The following is a 20,678-nucleotide window of genomic DNA, read 5'->3' on the forward strand; positions in this document are numbered from 1 at the left end:
ATGCTTCTCTGAACATGTGGGGTTTCAATGTAAGAATAAGTAGGGATGAGTCTGACAGAATGGGGAAGGGCATTCCGGAGAACTGGAACAGAGACATAGAAAACGGTAAAGAACGTCTTCCACGGAAAACAAACGGTATCGCAGTGATCTATAAAACAAGGTTTCAAATGCTTTTTTCAGAATGGGGTCTACTATCCCATTTCCTAACTGTAATTACTGAAAACTCTGATAAAACGTTGTGTAAAACACATACTAATTTATACACACACGCTCTGTAGGAAAAATGTATATAAATGTTCTTTGAATGTGAATTTAACCTCAAGTGGCCTGATGTGGGGAAAATATAAACAGTGTACACAATACATTTAAAATAATAATAATAAATGGGTGCAAAACACATTTGAAGTTTTGGTTCCTAGGAACACCAGTTAGCCTGTTTTAAATGTATGTATTATCCATCCCGGAAACATCATTGTGTTCTTTGAATCGGATCTCCTGGATAACCAACTGCTTGCTGTTGTCTGATCGGGATTTTTGATACAGCAAACATTTTTTTTAAAAGATGGCGCTCAGTAGTGTGACATTGGTTATCTACGCGCTTCAGGTCTGATCAACACCAGCCCATCTTTAAAAACAAATATTATATTTTTCGCTGTTAAATTAAGTTACCAAGCTTTCCTTTATTTTTATTTTCAAAGTTTGAATTAGTTCTCAAACAATCAAAGCGTTACCGGCTTTTGATTGTAGTTGTATACGCTGTGATATACAAGGTTTGCATGAATCTCGCTGACGTTATACACGCATCATTTGTATTCTTTGATAATTGAGACGCAGGTTATTGGTTGGTTTGACTGGCAACGGATCCAATGAATGTGACTTTCTTCATGTAATTTGGTTGAAAATTGTGAAACTGGGATCCTACACACGTTTGTCATGTCAACCAATGGCTTAATATACATTTTTGGGTTTTTTTTCAATCCCATTTTCAGGAAAGCTGTGAAGCAGGGGTGTCTAAAATCAACCCAAATCAATAAAATACACAATATAGTTAATTGTATATATATCATTACTACGAAGTACGTTCGATAATCAGTAAATTAGCATATAATTCTCCATATCACAGGGCACCAATAATACACATTTGAATGGAGGAGACGCCCCTGCTACATGTATTTTTCACAATGTTTTGCCCATGACATCTGTTTATATTAATATTTGTTTTCCAGATACAGGCCCATATTCATATAATTCAGGTAAAATTCCAGCATGTCAGATTTCCATAATGCATGTCTCCATATGCGCAGTCTGGTATAACTCTACCTACCTTATTAACGGGAGTCCACCTTAAGCCAGAGGGTCATTAACCCGCCAGCATATAATTATTGTCATGATGGTCACTCGTCGTGCCGTCAGATGTTGCCGGATTATTACTACCATGGAGTAGACGGAGATAATGGGAGTTGGAGCTCAACAACAGATTGAGACTTATGGCTCAGCACATGTAAACTCAACCAACATAAAGCAACATGATTCCAATGCCTACTTCAATACCATTCTCTCATATCTATGAGTTCTTTTTTAAGTCAGTAGTTTGTTGTTTGGATCTTATTGCTGATATCCACACCACCCAACATTTAAAATGGCCCAAGATGTTTTTTTTTTTATTTTGCTGGAGGGGGTACGAATTGAGGTACGTAGGTGGCTCTTTCTGTGACTTTATGACCTATTCAGCGCCGCCGAATCTGATGGCGCTATATAAAACAATAAATCATAATAATTTATACATGATTATGTAACTGAGAGTGGAAAAGGGATGTAGTCGTATTGGCCCAAGAGAAGATCGAGTCTTTAGTCGAGGTTGTTATCTTTTACATAGGAAATGACATAAAAACATATAAGCTTTCATGACCTCAGAGGTCTCTTCCACAGGTGGAATCTGCACAGATTTTATATGAAGAAGACCCCTCAGAGACCCTAAAATGTAATTATTACTTTGTGATTTTATACTTTTTTATGTGAACCCAATAAAAGGGATCAACTTCGACTGGAGACACTTAGAAGAAGATGAGTATTTTATTCATAGTAATTTATAGATCCATCCGGCTGTTTATATACACATCATTGTGACATTTTAAGGCTGCAGAGCAGTTTAGTAGACTCGTACCCATCAAACATTCTGAGCTCCTCCAAGAAAGGACATCAGGGGTTTGAACGAGAGACAGAGGGCCTTGAGTTTCAGAGGGACTGTCCCCCTTACCATCATTCCTTGGGAGGTATGGATATCCAATAAAAAGGTACAACATATATAGGAACATATATGTGTGTATTATTATTACATTAATGTATATAAAAAGCAGATATGTTCTCTGAAACCTGGTGTGTTATGTCCGGCTGAAGGTGGATGACCGTTTCTAGTTATACCAAATTCTGTACATATGTCCTTCGTCAATAAACCTTATTTCCTTATAGCTTAACCCCTGCTTGCTTAACCCAGGGTTTGAAATTAGGACAAACTTTATTTTGATAATTTTTTGGGATAATAAACCTTTTTGTTATCTGTATCTTCTGGTTCTGGCAGTATTGGTACAATGGGACATGTATTATAAAAAATTTTTTATAAACAGTAGACATTTCTTAATTTATATTATAATACTTCTTTCTCCAAAAGTCATTGTGTATTAGCGTGACTTTTTCAACTAACTCAATATATAGCAGAGGAAAGGAAAAATCTTTGTTATGTGAGTAAAATGCCACATATTTTAATGTTTTACAATCTTTTCGAAGTACAAATAAAAAGACAATTTTGCATTACAAAAATAAAAACTCAGAAATGCAGAATAATATATCATACAGGAGAATCTCGATTATGTTGTTGAATTCTTGTAGATTGGGCGACATTCCATTTTTTCCAGGAAATGCATCTAAGTTTTTATTTTTGAACAATGATTTCAGTCATTTTTTTTACAGGGAAACTGTAACATGATAAAAAAAAAACACTGAAAAGCTGGAATTATTAATTTATTATTATGCTATGCTAAATGACCCATTTTTAAGATATTTAAATGTTCCAGCATTGCTATCTTCCATTGAAAAGGCATTAAATGGGCATTTACAGTGAATATTGTATAGGAGCCCCCCCCACGCGTTTAGCAGGACGCACATGAGACTATAGAGCTAGAGATTCTTTAAAACTCTGCAATTCCTCTATAAAACTATTTTCACAATTATCTTATTTTTTTTATATGATTTTTTTGTTATATTCCGGAATTTTTATATTAATAATTACGTGAAAGGGAAGACAAAAGGAATTAGGATCAAAGATCGCTTTTAAGACCCTATTCCCATGCCCAAGAGAATAAAATAGGCCCACCCTAAATAATCATTAAATATTGCCATCTGTTAAAAGAAATGAAATGTGTATGAATGCCTGGCATACACAAGAAATCCATCAAACATACTTTCTGTACAGCTAGAACATACATACGAGCTCTGATTGAGAAGTCAGCAGGCAGAATAATACTTTGCATCCTGTTTCACGTATAGAAGGAGATCAGAGTATCATCTCAGTTCTAATAAAACATTTTAGAAATAAAAAAAAATAAATGCTGTATAATGAGGCGGTGTCGCATAGTCCTTTTCTGGCAGACTTGTTTTGCGATAACATGTGTGAGACGCTCCCTACTAATCTCGTAGCTCCTCCGTTTCCTCTGTCTTCTTCCTGATGCTCTAGTTCTTAGTGCTGGATTGCTGTTGTAGACTTGGAAGAGAGTGGATTTTCACACCAAGAGTTCTTTTTCACTGTGTTGCCTTTTTTGCAGGATCCAAGAGAATAAGCGACAGCGAAGTGTCTGATTACGACTGTGATGACGGAGTCGGTGTCGCATCGGGTATGGTTTTATATTTTTCCAGTTGATGTTTTACAAAACAATTAGTCCTGCAAGAAGGGCTGATCTGGATATGTATAATACACAGTTATTGAGTGGGATGCATTATGTAATATAGCTCATCTTGCACTCTTTCTCTCACGCTCATGGGTAACGAAGGGCCTGACTGCGACCGCTGCCTGGTTAGGGCACCGGGTCAAGCAGTCCTGGTAGGGCTTAAGGTGCTCCTGGATTTGTACTCTTAGTACACTGGGCTTCAGAGCTGCCTGGCAGTTGTCACATCATGGAGCTTCCTCAAATTTGGTCTGAACTATTGGTTTTTCCTTGTGAATACTGGCTGATTTCAGGGTATGTGCCCTGGTGGTTATTTGGGTTTTGGATGGGCTGCAGGGGGCACTTGGTGCATTTGTCACTAAGAGGTGAGATGAGTTCTAGTGATGCATAATGGATTTTAGAGATCTGAAATGGTCCACTCACCCACAGAGTCACATTATAGTGAATACTTTGTTTAGTGAATAGACACCTTAATTGGGAATTTTTACTATATGTAAAATACATTCCTCACCACTGTTGTACACCATGTGTTATTCTGAGACTTTGGATATTTAGTATCTTGGATACTGAGTTTATGGATACTGCGTAAAGCAGAGGGGTACATAGTTTATACACCAGGGCAAGGAAAAGATCTCATGAGAACTCATGCTCTGTCTCTATCGGAATGATTTCAAACTACTGCTCGATGATTTTATATCACACAGATTATCGGCACAACGGGCGCGATCTCCAGAGTTCAACATTATCGGTTCCAGAGCAAGTGATGTCATCGAATCATTGTCCTCGGACCGGACCTCCGAATGTAGATAGTATAGGAAGAACAAGATCTTGGTCTCCTAGCGTACCTCCCCCTCAAAGGTATATGTATACGCATTATCAGTAAATATTTCCCTAAATGAATATTCTTTATTTCATGTTCTTTTGAGTTTTATAGAATGGGGGCTCTATTACCAATACTATAAAAGCATAAAATCATTTTTACCTTTTAATTAAGTGTTTCAAAGTTATTTGGTGTTGGGGGGTGATATTCATCAATAGAGAAGATTTTATTCTCTGTTAGCGTTTTATTAATATTGTGTTATGCTTTGCTTCTTTTCAGATGTTTGTACATTATTAATTTTAGTTCTACAAAATTTTCTCAGCGCTTTGGCGAGGAATAAAGCGCTAGTATGAACATTCTTTCTATTTATCGATTAAAACCCCTCAGTTTCCAGTGCCATCTGTGCAATCAAGATGTATTGTAAATGTAGGAAACTGTCATTATTCTTGTGAACTCAGAATGACTCACAGTTAATCAGCTCTAAATGAAGTTTTTTTGTCCTGTTTTACCACTCTTATTATGTATTCCTTATGAGGTCAGAGTTTGACTTGAGTAATCAATCTCAAGGCTCAAGATAATATGAAAAATCCAAAGCAAAAAGTGGAACTGGTAGATCAGATGATAAATATAATAAATATGCCTCTATATAGCACATTGACTTATACAAGAATATGTCAGGTGTCTGAGGTAGACAAGTGTGTCTGGTCCATATGCAACACATAGACTCGGGTCTCTAATAGAGAAACAGCTTGAGATCAGTAAAGTTACAAAATAGACTATTACCAACTATTTAATCTTTCCGGTTATTCACTATTTTAGTTTTATAAAAACGTAGGCATTAGTAGGTAGACCCTTGGTCGATATGAAGGATATGTAAAGAAGACAAGTATTAAGAACTTCAAAATACTGTCAGATACTTTTGGGTTTATTCACTAGGCCTTTAGTGACAGTGAGCTCAATTGTGCTTCCTATTCTTTCTTAACTTAACAAAGAGCAAACCAGGTGTCCAGGGACGTCAGTTTGACAAATAGATGAAGGGGCAGTCAAGGGAGGCATGCTTCAAAAAGGTCCAAAGGTCCAGCTTCTTCTTGGTAGATGGAAGTTATTAGGCTCCAGACATCGCGTAGAAACATTTTAAGACTTTAAGATTTTAACATGAAGATGTTGCGTGACGTGAGATGTATCTAAACATGTTTACTGCATGGCTACACCCTAGCTACAAGCCAATACCTGGACATGATTGGAAATGCGACAGTTACTAAGAACGTCTACTGAATATCAGCAGAATGAAAGCCCTTTAAGATTCTACGCAACAGTCATGCAGAAGAGAAGTCGTTGAGGAATGCTATTAGCAATGCAAATATAAAGAAGACATTACTGAAGCACTCATGGACTTTCTTTTATTTTGGTAGGAGTATGGAACAAGGACCAAGAACGGCGAGGTCTGGCCCTGCACATTATAATACCACAAGCCGAGTGGAGAGGCATCGCGTGTCAGATAACCACTACTCCCCAGACAGAGAAAGGTAACTAAAGAGTTTAGCGGGGCCCATATCTAGGGATTAAGCAATCAAGAGAGAATATCCTAACCAGATAAGGATGCAAATAAACATTCGGTTGTGCGGCGGTGAGCGAATGAATACTAAACAATTGCAGGAAAAAGCATGGAAATACCTGGATTTCTGCATATATCGGTCATTAAATTTGATCTTCAACTAAATCACAACAATAGACAAACACAGTCTGATTCAAACTTTGCTGAACACGCTGTACAAACGTTCATACAGTTCTTAATTCTTATGTCTTCAGAGATCTGTTTTGCTCGAGGCATGGTTCACATCAGACATTGCTTCTTGTAACTAACAAACTCAGACTTTGTGAGTGCTTTTTCTAGGACAGGGCGGCTCCGACCAACACCTCCAATCTTGACTCATTGACTGGACTCCCTACAATGTGAATGTTTAGATGGTGGTTTAGTATGAATAAACGTGTATTATTGTGTGTTATTAGTTGAAGCAGACTGCGTTTGTCTATTGTTGTGATTTAGTTGAAGATTGGATTAAATTAAATGACCAGAAATTACAGGTAATTCCAAAAGCTTCACATACTGTACATGCATTGTTATTCCAGGTATGTTCCGATTCATTTATAAAACATAATGTCAAGGGGCATGAAAGCTGTTGTAGTGTGGATAATGGGAATGGTAGTCTAACAGCTGATAGATAATATTATTTTAGGCCATTATACTAAAGTTCCTGATATTCTGATGTGTTGCACCGATGGTAATCCCTTTCAGAGTCGTAATGATGCGCATTACATGCCAGCTTTGGACTGAAAGCCAATTAAGCTTGAATGTCAGAGACATGTAACAATGTTAATGTGTTCCATCAGGCACCAACTAAACCACTCGTATCATATTAAAAGTCTCCCTAAATATGTATTTTGAGATTTTACTTTTAAAAACATCACTGGACTGTCAAGAGTTTACAGGTTTGTGAATTATCTGATTATTCTGTAAATATATACACTTACACAGGGGAATGTTCTGAAGCTGAATTTTATAATTCCATGAACAAAATGTATTTTTCTTTGAATATAGGGTGTCAGGAACAATCTTAGTTTTCAACCACAACTGTTAATGGTGTAAATGTAGACATTGATGATGGGATTGGAAGAGATTAAGGAGGAAGAAATTCCATTTAAGAGCAAGAAAAGTGAATGTTGCCCCTTGAGAGATGTAACTTTTACCATCTAGTTTCTTGTCAAACCGAGCACTTTTTCATTTATATCATAGATCTGAATCAGTTTCTATACTACATGCTCCTATGAGCTATGATTCTTGGGTGTTATATCAATTAATATATGCATATCCATTAGAACTGGGTCAAGGTATAGCTATAATTACCATAGGGCATATTTGGGACTGGAAAAGGCATGGGTTGAATGAAGAAAGGTATGTTTAAACCACCCCAACCTATCAGGTCCTACAAACTAAAGGCCTGGCTATGTATATTAATATTCAAGTCTTATGAGGACGACTCAGAAGGAAAGTTGTCTCCCGTGTTTTTTTTGGGATGTGTAGAAGCCGTGTTAAATTAAAATTAAATTGGCTAGGGATCACTGATTGGTCGGTTGTATATGTAGCTCTCTGGCTCACTTGCCATAATTTAAAGTTACCTTTATGTGCTTCTTCTTTTTTTAACTTTTCTTGTCTCTACCAGTCATCCCATTATCCTCAACTCTCTCCATCTCAGCGGCATCCACCCCTCCATGTGTCCACGTGTAACGCGCTAATGTTTGATATGTATAACTGGCTCTCTTTCATTAGAGCTCTGGGAATATGGGAGACACGGGGTGAAGAGCCAGGAGGGCCTCGGAGATTGCCTTTTTGCGGCAGCACCAACTGCACCGCCTATAGCCGGATGAGCAATTGCATTAATCATGAAAGAAATAACTAAGCACATGTCATACTGACATCTTTCTAAACGTCTCAGCAGTTTTCTTTAAAACATTTTAATATTAACGCTCCATTTACCTGCTTTGGATGCGTATTCTCTCGTGTTTAACAATATGCAGTGTTAGCAGGATGTGCGGAGCTATAGAGAGATGGGGTCTTTCCAGAGAGACGATCTGTTAGGTGTATGCCAAAGATCCATTAGCTGAGATGGTTTTTTATGTGTTCAGTCTTCCAGTTTAGACTATGGGCACTAGAGATGCCTATATATATATTCTATATATCTGTCTATCTATCTATCTATCTATCTATCTATCTACCTACCTACCTACCTATCTATCTACCTATCTATACATATAATATATATATATGCACTAGAAATGAGGGACATGAGAGAGAGGGCTGGCAGGGAGATGATTGCTCCCATGGCTGATCCAATTGGGCCTAAAGCATGTTCTTGGCTGTTAGATGCAATTCTACATACAGCCACTAGGGCGTCTCGCATTACAAGGCATAGTCAGGCTTCCCCAGCGGATTCACGCAGACACTGTGTGTGTGTATTGTTTGCCCTTTTGCCCAGTGTCCCAGATGGCCAGTCCGGGCCTGCACTCCCACCATACAGATTGTACTACCACTCACTCAGTGACACACACAACACTCAGCCACGCATATCACACTCTACCACACAGGCCACGCTCCACGAAACACCACTCTAAGCCACAGATACCCCTCTCAGTCAAACAGAACACGCGCGACGCTTAGGCACATAGATTTACAATTATTGTTTACATTTTATTACATAGATTTACAATTATATACATATATAAAAAAGAGATTGCAGAGAACTTGTGTAAAAATATGGTGAATTGGCGTGCACATTTTATATATATATATATATATATATATATATATATATAGTCCGATATTCAGACCAAAACGTTGATGATGATCTGTGAAACCTAATAAATTACCTGATTTTCTACGAATAGAAATCCCATGAGTATGTGCCTATTGTGGATTATTATTTATAGGCTGCGCTGCACCCGCACAAATATATATATATATGTATGTACTGTATATATTATTTGTAAGTATTACTGTGTACTGGATGAGCAGGTATTTGGAGAATGAACCTGCTTTTTCCCGGGTCCCCTCTGTTCTATAACAGTAGAGATCAAAGTGGGAATTGTTTGCTATTGCAGAGAAATTATAGAAATCAAGAGTATAACCTGACAGATATTGAGACAATTGTGAATAATATTATTGCCTGTTGTCAAATTAGACATTTTTTACCCAGTAAAAAAAAAATTTACATTTATTTCTAGCTAAAGTAAACACATGGGTTAAATTTAATTAAAAAAATGCTTATCTGGAAAAAAGCTGAGAATTTTTTTACTACTTTGAGACAAATTGAAACAGTGAGCTTTCTGCCTTCTTTTGGCTTATTAAATAAGGATGGGGAGGGCTGAGTATAATCTTATTAGTCAGGGGTGTTAATTTTCTCCCCCATCCCCTACGTGGTGAGGTAAGAGGAATAATGCCTTCCTTTTCCCCATCCTTTCAGGATTTACTTTAGGTTTAGTATAAATAATACTCCCTCCCCGATGTATCTGCCAGCTCTCTTCTGATTAATATTTTAAATATTTATACATCGTTTAAATAACTTATATATTTTAAATATACATTCTTTCTAGAGTGTAAGCTTGTGAGCAAGGCCCTCTCTACCTAATGCATCAGTTTGTCTTAGTCTGTGGATTCTAGTTTTGACAGAACCCTTGAATATGTGTATTTTAAGAAGCGCTGCATAAATTGGCCCTATATAAATAAAAGTTAATAATAATAATATTAATATAAATTTCCAAATGTAATGGTTTGTGTCTTTAAGTCCAACCTTTAATTTAAAGAATATTCACCAATTTCCTTCAACTATGGTATTTTTTTACTGTGATTAAATGTGATAAAAAAATACTAGCAAATCCTGATTAATTATTTGCCCATCTGACACCAGATTGCATTCTTTATTCCCATCCTCATTTTTTGTTTACTTTGCACATTTTTTTGTATTTTGAAAAGAAGTGTTATTATGTTTGGATTTGGATTTGAGGCTGAATTTGTTTCCCCCCCCCAGTAAGTTAGCCATGTTATTTTGTCATGTCCCTCATCATCGCTTGTTTAAACATCTCATTGTTCTTATTTCCTACCATGACCACAGTCATTATCTCACTATTCCTCGTACCAGATTCAGTCAGTCGTTCGACCATCATCTCAGAGATCCCAGGTATATTTTATACTGTGTTTTTATTTTTATTCCATTTTTCAAAGGTGCTGTTCCACTATGACAAATAATTACCAACAGCTATGCGTATGTAACCTTTCCTCAAATGGTTTGAACTTTTCTGCTGCTATGGCAACAGCCCATCCCAGCGCTGTTATTGAAATGTGAGGTCAGACTAAAATTATACAGCCTGGTTAAGAAAGAGGGATCCTGTATTTGAAATGCTCTGTTTAGCTTTCATTATACGTTATTCTGAAGAGAGGGTGGAACCGCACCTTTAACCTCTGCACGTATGGAGTGTGCCATAGATTTAGAGAGCAGTTTCATGCCTCCTTGTAGCAACCCCTCTCACCCTAGCCCTTATTTTCCCTCTAAAAAAAATTTTTTTTCTTTTAATATATTTTTGAGACCTTAGTTAATATTATATCTGTGTAATTTTATAGTTTTAGTTGCTTGGAACAGGAAAACTGAAAATTTAGAATTTGTCGTATGAGGCCTATCCTTATTGCCATTTTAATTCATTTATCTATAAATGGGAACATTTACTTTTGGTTGGATTTATCACGTGATTTTAATTTTCTATTTTAAAGACAGGGTTAAATCCCACTAACTATCTCACATCCATATCTTGAATTGTTCCCTAGGCTGATTTTTGGTAGACATTCCCTGGGAATAGGGGCCATAACTGCCTCTTTAACACAAATACTGCAACCTTGGTCAGTTCCGGGGTACATAACTGAAACGTGTTGATCACCTTAAAGAAATGGGGCCACAACATGCTGTGTTTTCTGCATTGTTGTAAAACAAAGGCAACACTTTGTCAACCTTTTCAATACCATTTGCTAGACTCCCTATGGGACTGTAACATTAACATGTGGACTGTGCTTAGGATTGTTGTAAAATAAAAATTTCTACTCGCAAGATCTTTGATAAAAGACAAAAAGAGAAACTCATGAGTGTAGGAACGAAGGGTTAAGAGGGAAACCATCTCAGTTTAGTCCAGAGAGAATAAGTACATCGAGTGCACTGTATAGTGAGAATCCTGGCCGTGGTCCCGTACACGCTGCTAGAACCCCAGCTGGCGATAGGACTGCTGCTCGTACCTTTCCATTCTCATTGTCATACCTGGGAACTGGGAACCAGATATTCAGCATCACATAGTCTGGAGTGGACGCTCTATTCTATTAAATGATATCTAAACAACTGATCATATATAGATATATATATATAAATATATATATATCTATATATATATATATATGAAAACCCTGCTTAAATACAGGAACCTTGATAGAATATATTAACCTCCTAATTTGTTTCATATAGGATTTTAATTGAATAGAACTATCTGCATTAGAGTCGCTTCAATAAAATAATCTTGGTGGGCTGTTAAAGGGTTAACTAGGTCCCAGGTATGTTCCTCGCTCCCCACCCTTTTTTTTTAACATTGTTCATTTTTGTTTTAGTTTTTTTTTGTGATTCTCCTCCTTTTTATGTTTACTTGATTACCATGCATTTTTAACCATTACCTGCCCATACACCATATGTTCTCCATCTCTGCCTATTTCTCGGCAGCAAGGATCACCCAATTTACCCTATCTTTTGTGAAGATGCGATCCGATTGCTGCGCTCCCGAAAGATGTGCCGTACCTATTCTGAGGGTGCTTACAATGATCTTGAGAGGTACACATGGTGTGGAACATGTTGCTGTACCCCCTATGCGTGTGCGCTCATATGTATGATTCCATTCATATATATATGTGTATGAATGCCATTTGTATGCAATAGCATGAAAAGAGTAGTTTGGGTCATAAGTCTAGTTTGAGTTATTTTCCCAAAATAAAAATGTGTAGAATCCTAATATAAAGCATTGAGATACAGCGTATGATTGTGGTAAATGTAATGGGCCAGAATAACAACTTTGCTTTGGTTCTAGTTCCATAAAAGTGTGTCAAATAGCAATATTTTGACCTAAATACGGTATAGTGACCTGCGCTTCAAGTGGATGTACTATATTTTTATAACAATTATTAAATGATAATGCACAGTGTATGTGACCTAAACATTCTTACTGTCCAAAGCATAAGAAATTAAGAATAAACACCAATCACGTGTAAAAATATTATAAACAAATACTTCCCAATATCTGTACTGCTGCTGCCCAACAAACACTTCCTCAAATGTTCAAAACCGACAATATTGGGGCGCATGTACATAGAGGGGAAAAAATAACACACAATAGTGTAATACAGTCGAATAATTATTGGAAAATCTGTAAAGTGGATGCACTCGCAAACCAAAGTAATGCGAAAAGCTCCTCAAGGGTTAAAGTTTACAATATCTTTATTTCTTCATAAAATCTGTAGAAATGGACAATTGGACATAAAGCCAAAATAGTGCAGTATCCTTAAGTAGTTCCAATCGCAAAAAAGAACCCTTGAGGAGCTTTTCGTATCACGTTCAAAACATAAGGAATAAAAGGAATATAATTCACTAACCTCAGTCAGTACGCCATGCGGATCCTTTTGAAGCAGAATTCGAGCAGTTAAAGCGGTGGTTGGCGTGCGCCCTGTTGTATGAAGTCCCTTTTTGTCACTGAGAACTATAAAAGAGCTTTGCTATTCCTTCCATGCTCAGGAGGACTAGACAGGAGAGACGGGTGCCTACTGTGCATTGCGAGGACACTGGCCGTTATCCTGAAAGGTATTTAACTACCGTAGTGAAAATATAACACAAGCAGTAGTGTAGTATAAGGTAAAAGATGCCCCCTATGCATTACAGAGGGTCATAATTTTTTAGTGGGGCTATTCTGCTGGAACATGTCAGATTACCATGGCACCCCTCTGATTTTGTCCTACAGTATGGGTTTGCTTTGTGGCTTCCTTAACAAGGTCCACTGTACAGAAAGTGGTTCAGTGCTGTGAATTTTTTTTCAGCAGCAGTAAAGCAGAGACAGTCCTCCTACCTATTTTCCTACCAAGGTCTACTAATGTTAATGGGCTTTCCAGGAAAGATAATGCACGTTTTATTGACTGGTAGATTTACACTGGAGTTATAGCGAGCCTTTTACACAGGGACTCCTATGTTACATGATATGTGCTTCTTTATACAATATATTCATCATTATGAAATACACAGTCCGTATGATATAGCACCCTGGGCCCATAATTTGCTGGTGGAAAAATCTATGGGTATTTTTCATGGAGGTTCAGTAATAGGAGTATAATGCCATCTTTCTGAGGGCATATATGGGAGCCTCCCAGGTTGGGCTTCCTGGAGCTCTCCGTCTTCTGGGGTAGGGGCTAAGTGGAGCCATACATGGCTAGCCCTAGACGGTAGGGAGTAGGAAGGTAGGTGACTGGGGGGAAGCCCTCTCTGGCTTGAGAAAGAAGAAGCCAAGCCAGAGAAGCATTGCTTCACCTGGAGAATCTGGGTCAAACCCAAGGACCTCCCAGGGTTTGTCTGTAGGAATCTGGCACTGCCACACAGGAACCATGCTCCCTATGCTGGATTTTTAGACTTTCTGGCCTCTTATTTGGACGTATAAATGTGTGTTTATGAATATAAATATGTATCCATGCATATTTATATTGTGTTTTTTTAGATATTGTATTGGAGTCATCCAGTGTACATGAAATTAATTCAGAGTTACAAGGTATACGAGAATCATCTAGATAATTAATTCCCATCAATACCTTCTGATGTAATCAGACACCAGAAATTGTATGCTATACAGTATCATATCTTTTTATGTGAATTCGACAGCAAACGTAATGAGTCAACTTGTGGACAACATTTATCTCCCCAAAAGCATCAATGTCAAGTTGGTCCAAAGTTAAACCCGACATCCTAATGATTCTCCTATATTATTTTACAAAGTAGCTCAGACATTTGCAGTAGGTAGTTTGTAGACTTTTGTTTTCTTTCCTATTGGTTTGTAACTCGTTTTTGTTTTGGCTGCGTTGTTAAGGTTGTACAATGGTGCAAGTGCATGGGCAGACCATATGGTCAATGGATCAGCTGAATCCCACGGGTAAGTCATCTCAAAACGCGCAGAAGCCGGTGTGGTGTGCCGTGCCCTCTTTGTGATATGGAAAATGGTGTTATTTCTAGATCACATTAAACTTGCAGATCTTATAAGGGCAATAAGCCATAAAGTGTCCCAACCATTAAAAAACCCTACTTTAACAGATAAAATACCGGTTTTATCCGTACACCATGTAAATGGTGGCCTCATTAGAATATTTCAGTAGGAACAACAACCAAATTAAGCAATAACCTAATAATATTATCACTATTATGATATGTTTGCAACCCCCCAACCCCAACTTTACTGGTGTCCAAAGAATGACACCTTCATTGGAGGGCGTGGTTATGGGTGGAGCTGGGGTCTGGTTAGGGGTGGAGCTGGGGTGTGGTTAGAGGCAGGGGTGCAGTTAGAGGCAAGGTCAGCACAAGACCATCCATCTACTTTACCACCAAACATGTGTTGTATCAGGATATGACATCATGTCCTATGACATCAGCAGAGCTGTCCTCCAATACTCTAATGATGGACCCGTGGGGCCTGGGATTGAGGTCTATATTGATTACAGCCCCAATAAATATCAACGCGCGATCAGCTCATCAGGGGATATACTGTGACCTCCCTAACAGGCCCGAGACCTCCACTGTTTCCCAAAACAGGACAGTAGAGCAGCTCAGTGGGAAAGTGGGACAGTTGGCATGTGTGTGTTTGTATGTTTAACATATAAATGTGTGGTCAACCACCTGTTTAGGACAGTCTGGGCTGGGTTGTCCATATTTTAGCAGTTTCCTAGGCAAAGTGGATGCAGCTTAATTTAAATAGCGTCTTCTCCCCTCTTCTCATCAAGTCTGGCATGTCCTATTTATTGTCAGTTCTTTTGAGGTTCTAGTGTTTGTGCCAGGGAAGTAGATCATCGCTACAGCCTCTCGTGTCTTTATCACTAGTGTACACAGTTACTTTTCAAAACTTGCATAACAAACATTTAAAGTAATTAAAATCTTACTACACATTCTTTCCAAATAAATTAATTGAAATGACATTTCAGACGATTACACATTTGGAAATTAGGCTTTTCTAGAAGCTTAAGTAGAAAATAAATAATACTAACCTTTTATTGTTTCCACAGTATCCAAAAATGTTGACATTTTAAAACATTTACATATATTTTCTCACACTCAGATTATTTTGACAAGGTGACTATGAGTATTGAACCAGAAACCCGTCGGGAATATTTGGTTATTTTGTTTTAGACGGGCTGTTCTTAATTTGGGAGCAGAATAAATTAAAGGGGCAGTCATTTTGCGCCAGTAAATTACATTTCCTTGCAGACCTGTAGGTTGTCTTTTATAGGCCTTTATGTGTCAGATGGTCCTTTGGTGTGATTAAGACTGAGACATTCTATTGTCAGAAAGTCAGTAGTCGGAAAGATAAGAAGTCAAGGTGTTTGTCTATTGTGTATTCAGCTGTCTCAAAACATTATATTATGTGAAAAGCTAAAATTATTTTAAAACAGACATCATATTTTGTTTTTTATTGCTAAAGCTAGCTTTGTTTAAGAGTAATTTAAAAATAACTTGACCAGAATTTGGTGTGGTAAACCATCTTCTAGAAAGAATTATAAGCCGTTGACTGCCCTCTATTTTGCCCCCTTTCTTACCCTAACCCCCCTGTATGTAGGATTTGATTGTACATAGTTAGTTTAGACTTGGGGGCAGTAAAATCTGGGACTAGTGGGACTATTGTATCGTCACGTTGCTCCTCTTTAGTAGTGACCGATTACACCAAGTTATGATGTTGTCGACTTTGTTCATGGCAGAGCAGATTGGTGAGGGTACAAGGGAAGAGAAATCAGTCCTTAATGAAGTTTAGTTCTCACCTCTACCCTAATACTAGAACACAGAGGTAGACTTTGGCCAGTAGAGGGAGCATGGAGATAGACCGCTGCCAGGTGATGTCAACATGACTAGGGAGTTAAGGAGTCTTTCAGAGGAAAAAAATAATGAATACCAAATAAATCTGGAGTGCCATGACAAGTAGATTTAAATATAAGAGTGAAAATAAATGTACCAACATATTTTATTTCGAAGCAACATGCTAGTAAAATAGTTTTTGACGATATACTGCAGCTAGATATCTGATAGACTCGTCCCTATTTGTTCCATACCATACAGCGTCTCCCCACATTCCCTCTTTTCTCACAAATCGTCCTCCATCAAAACTTTCTCCACCTCATCAACTTTTTGCATCACCCACTTTTCTAGTTCTACCTAGCAAATCTTTTGATGGAACCTTGCATACCTCACATTTTAGTATATTTTGGGTTCTAAAGTCTGTACCTCTGTCTCCGACGAGTGGTAATTCAATACAAATCATCCGTTGCCTTAGAGAAAGAGATACGTACGCCCAGGATATATGCCAACACAGACAGAAATGATGAGATGTCAGAATATCTTACCAAGAGGGTGGCAGATAAGTAAAACAGCCTTCCGGCAGATGCGGTAGAGGCTAATACATTGAGGGCATTTAAACGTTCATGAGATAGGAATATGGCTAAATCTAAGGTGAGTCCAACTACTGGTTAAGATCCGATTCATCAGGTAAAATGGGCAGACTAGATTGGCCAAATGGTTCTAATCTAACACCAAATTCCATGTTTCTATCTTATAACAGGTATTTTTAGAACTGTGGAATATATTAGCATGGAACATGTTTTACGTGAACATTTTGCTTAATTCTTTATCTAGACTTTACTTGCTGTGTATGTTTTTAGCATGCTATTTTTGGGTTGTTTATGTTTACCTTTTTGTTATATTTCTATTGTTGCTATTAGAGGCAAAAGGTAAGTTTGGTTATATTCAGCATTGTATGTGATCAGTGATTCAACGTGTGCAATGTTTCTTTATTCTGTATTAAAAATGTTTTTTGTTCACGGATATGAATGTACATCAATGTTTTTTTTTGTTTTTGCCAATGTTTAAAACATGATCATTATGGTTCAGATCTAAAACTCCATGTACAGTATGGGTCAACAATTCAAAATGTTGGTTTTATGCTTTTTTTTGTTGTTTATATTTAACCTTAACCTTTTTTTTAATTAAGGATATGGTTATAGATTGAGTAACCCAATAAATAAACCAAATAAATCTCTCCTGCCCCCCCAAAGCGTGGCAGAATTCAACTCAGCGACTTTTTGACTAACATTACAGGAATTGTGACGCAGCAGATAGAGGGCCATATCAAAGATCCAGGTCAACCGAACAACGGCCTGTGCTAGAGCGGACCACCTCCCGCTCCCGATCCACTGAGCGCCCAGACTCAAACCTCATGAGGTCGATGCCTTCATTAATGACGGGAAGATCTGCCCCTCCTTCACCTGCCTTATCGAGGTGAAATGCAACAACCGCCTGGCCTAATTTCGCCCCCCACAGTTATCACCATTTTATTTTCAAAGTAGCTAACAAGTCTAGTTTCCATTCTTGGCTGATCACGTCTTACACCAGATACTAACGTTCTGATTGCCAACACACACTACTTATATTCTCTTGCGGATATAATGGTGTGCCTGCCATTGTGCGTTGTATACTAACAGTTTTTAACAGCATTTGTTTTGTGGTTTTTCTCATTGTTCAGGAAACCTGGTTCTGACTCATAAATTACACACCATGGTGATCATGTCTTCTCTTGCAGAATAAGAAGTTGTTTGTTTTCATCAGACATTGCTTACAGAATAATCATCATATACCATCACACAAGTGGTCCATGTTTAAAATGGAGGGTCTCTCACATGTGAATGTTAATAAGTGCAGAAAGTTTTATCTTGTATGATTAAAGCATTTGGTATAGTTTGGCGGACAAAGCTTGAGCTTTTTCAGGCAGTGCTCAACCAAACTGTACAGGATGTTTTTTTCTTCCATAAGTAAAGATATATTTTCAGCACTTATTAACCTATTATAAATCACTTTTTACAAAGATCAGATAAAAATATTTTCATTTGGGTTTGAGTTTTTCTTTTACTTTTTTTTGTATTAAATGCCTCACTGCCAGAAATGCACTCAGCATAATGCATTATATCAACGTTATAATTACCATGCAGAGATTAATTGGTAGTAATCAGAAGTCTGATAACACACTGGCACACATATGTACACATGCTTACACAGACTTACATAAACATACACTTACTTATGCTCAATACACTTACTTATGCGTACCGCATACACATTCATGCTCACGCACATTTATGCTAACACACAAAAACACATACACACCCATGCTAGCACACACTTAAACATACACATCCATGCTAGCATACAAACACTTACACATGCACATCTATACTAACACACAAGCACACACTCTGGCACGACCCCTTACCCCACTGGCAACTTTCTCACACTCAGGCTAACACACATACACATACTTACACTAACATAAACTCAACTCAAAAACAATAGTCCCTCCTTGCTACAAGGAGTGTTAAATAAATGGGTAGATAAAGTGGACTGGAGGTAACTGAAGAAATGGTTATTGAAAATGTTAAACAATAGTATATTGTTTACTTGAAATAAAGTTCAAAACAATTGTTAAAAGTCTGAGCATTCTGGGAAAAAAAGAACAGATATAATTATACATTATGCAGTCTGTGTTCTATCAGTGAAATGGCTTCTGATCACATATAGTTTGTTTTCTTCTTTTTTTTTTTTAACAGCCATGACGTATTATTATGCAATTATAAACGTTAAGCATCAACAAATGCAGCTAATTGTAATAAAGGATATTTGACATTTTCTTGTTATATTTATGTTATTAATGTAATTGAGGGAGTTAGGGTAAGTCAGTGCTGGCTGATTTGATGCCCCTGATGTTCTATGATGGTCTATGCTTCCAGCGAGGCTCGTTGAACATCATGGGAAATTTAGTCCAACGTAGTCGAAGTGCCAGCACTGATTTAGGTATTAATACATACGTACAGTTTACTGCTTTTATTTACTTAGAAAAGGGTGAAGATTTAGGTTATTTCTTTTATGTGATTTATAATGGTTTCTCTATCACCTCTGTTCTCCCCATTTTAATGGAATTTTATGATTTGTTTTCCCCATCACGTGTCATAGCAGCTTCTCTTCTGTATTTTCTAAATGTTAATCTGTCTAGTTAAATTCTCGTGTCATCAAATATTAATGTGCTATACGACTGCATTGGTACTATTTGATTTATTTTGTAAAGTTTAGAATGCAAAATAAGACTGTTTGACTAATAGATTTTGTAATGGAAATTTTTGTAAAATTCACAAATATATATTTATTTAGGGTGGACATTAGAAAACAAGGAAACATGGAACAGAATAAATATTGTTTATTGATATGAATAAAAGCTGGTGTATAATTTGTACTTTTGTATGATGCCATAGTGTTATTTCGACTCAAAGATGTAGCAAGAATTACATTTTTGTAGGTGTTACGTATTGCGTGTTTCCTACAATAGACGAAAATACATTATATGAACTCCTGTGTGGTCTGGGTTGGTAGGAAGGAAGAAGCCCACAGCATGTATTCCGTTAGTTATGTAGGCTTTGCCCCGCATACCTCAGATTAAAAACAATTAATTTATATTCTAGAAATATATTACATTGATAGAATAAGGAGTGACATTTGCAAAGGCCTAGTTGCTCAACGTAGAGTTGTCGTCCAACATAAGAGACCTCTACCAAATCTCGGATAGCTTCATTCATCCACGTTCCTCTTAGACGTATAGTGGTTCTCTGAATTACTCCATCTATAGGCAGAACCCACCCATCCTGGCTATTTTCTTTCCTCTTTCACTGCCCGATTCTGTGACGATTTTATATATAAATATATATATATCGCAAGAAAGTAGGCTAGTTGTTAGAAATTCTTAACTGTTTGGAAAAAATTTAGACATCTACCCATTGTAAACTGGGTCTAATGTTTAAGTAAATACAAAAAACATATTTGTGAATTTTACAAAATGATTTATGCAGAAACAACCTCAATTCTGGCTACCATACAAATTCAAAGGACGAGGCCCAAACTATCCAGGATACACATCCCAAACATCCAGGATACACTGTTAGAATTTCAGGTTATTGTTTGTTTTACATGATTTAGTTTCTAGTTACTACTTATGGATTATAATAGCAATGTAAA

At 37.2% G+C, this 20,678-nt stretch overlaps 1 protein-coding gene across 3 annotated transcripts in view; it reads left to right on the top strand.

Annotated features, from left to right (window-relative positions):
* RIMS2 (regulating synaptic membrane exocytosis 2) overlaps positions 1–20,678 on the top strand; it is a 257,498-nt gene that overhangs the window by 164,099 nt on the left and 72,721 nt on the right. Inside the window, exons 18-22 of one of the 3 annotated variants that reach the window (XM_053467729.1) lie at positions 1,227–1,253; positions 3,819–3,887; positions 4,643–4,796; positions 6,171–6,284; positions 17,721–17,900. In XM_053467729.1, coding sequence (XP_053323704.1) covers positions 1,227–1,253; positions 3,819–3,887; positions 4,643–4,796; positions 6,171–6,284; positions 17,721–17,900 — 544 coding nt within the window. The remainder of the gene's footprint in view (positions 1–1,226; positions 1,254–3,818; positions 3,888–4,642; positions 4,797–6,170; positions 6,285–17,720; positions 17,901–20,678) is intronic. The other 2 variants (XM_053467730.1, XM_053467731.1) reach the window with 2 other exon arrangements.

Source organism: Spea bombifrons, chromosome 5 (assembly GCF_027358695.1).
Source record: "Spea bombifrons isolate aSpeBom1 chromosome 5, aSpeBom1.2.pri, whole genome shotgun sequence".
NCBI lineage: Eukaryota > Metazoa > Chordata > Amphibia > Anura > Pelobatidae > Spea > Spea bombifrons.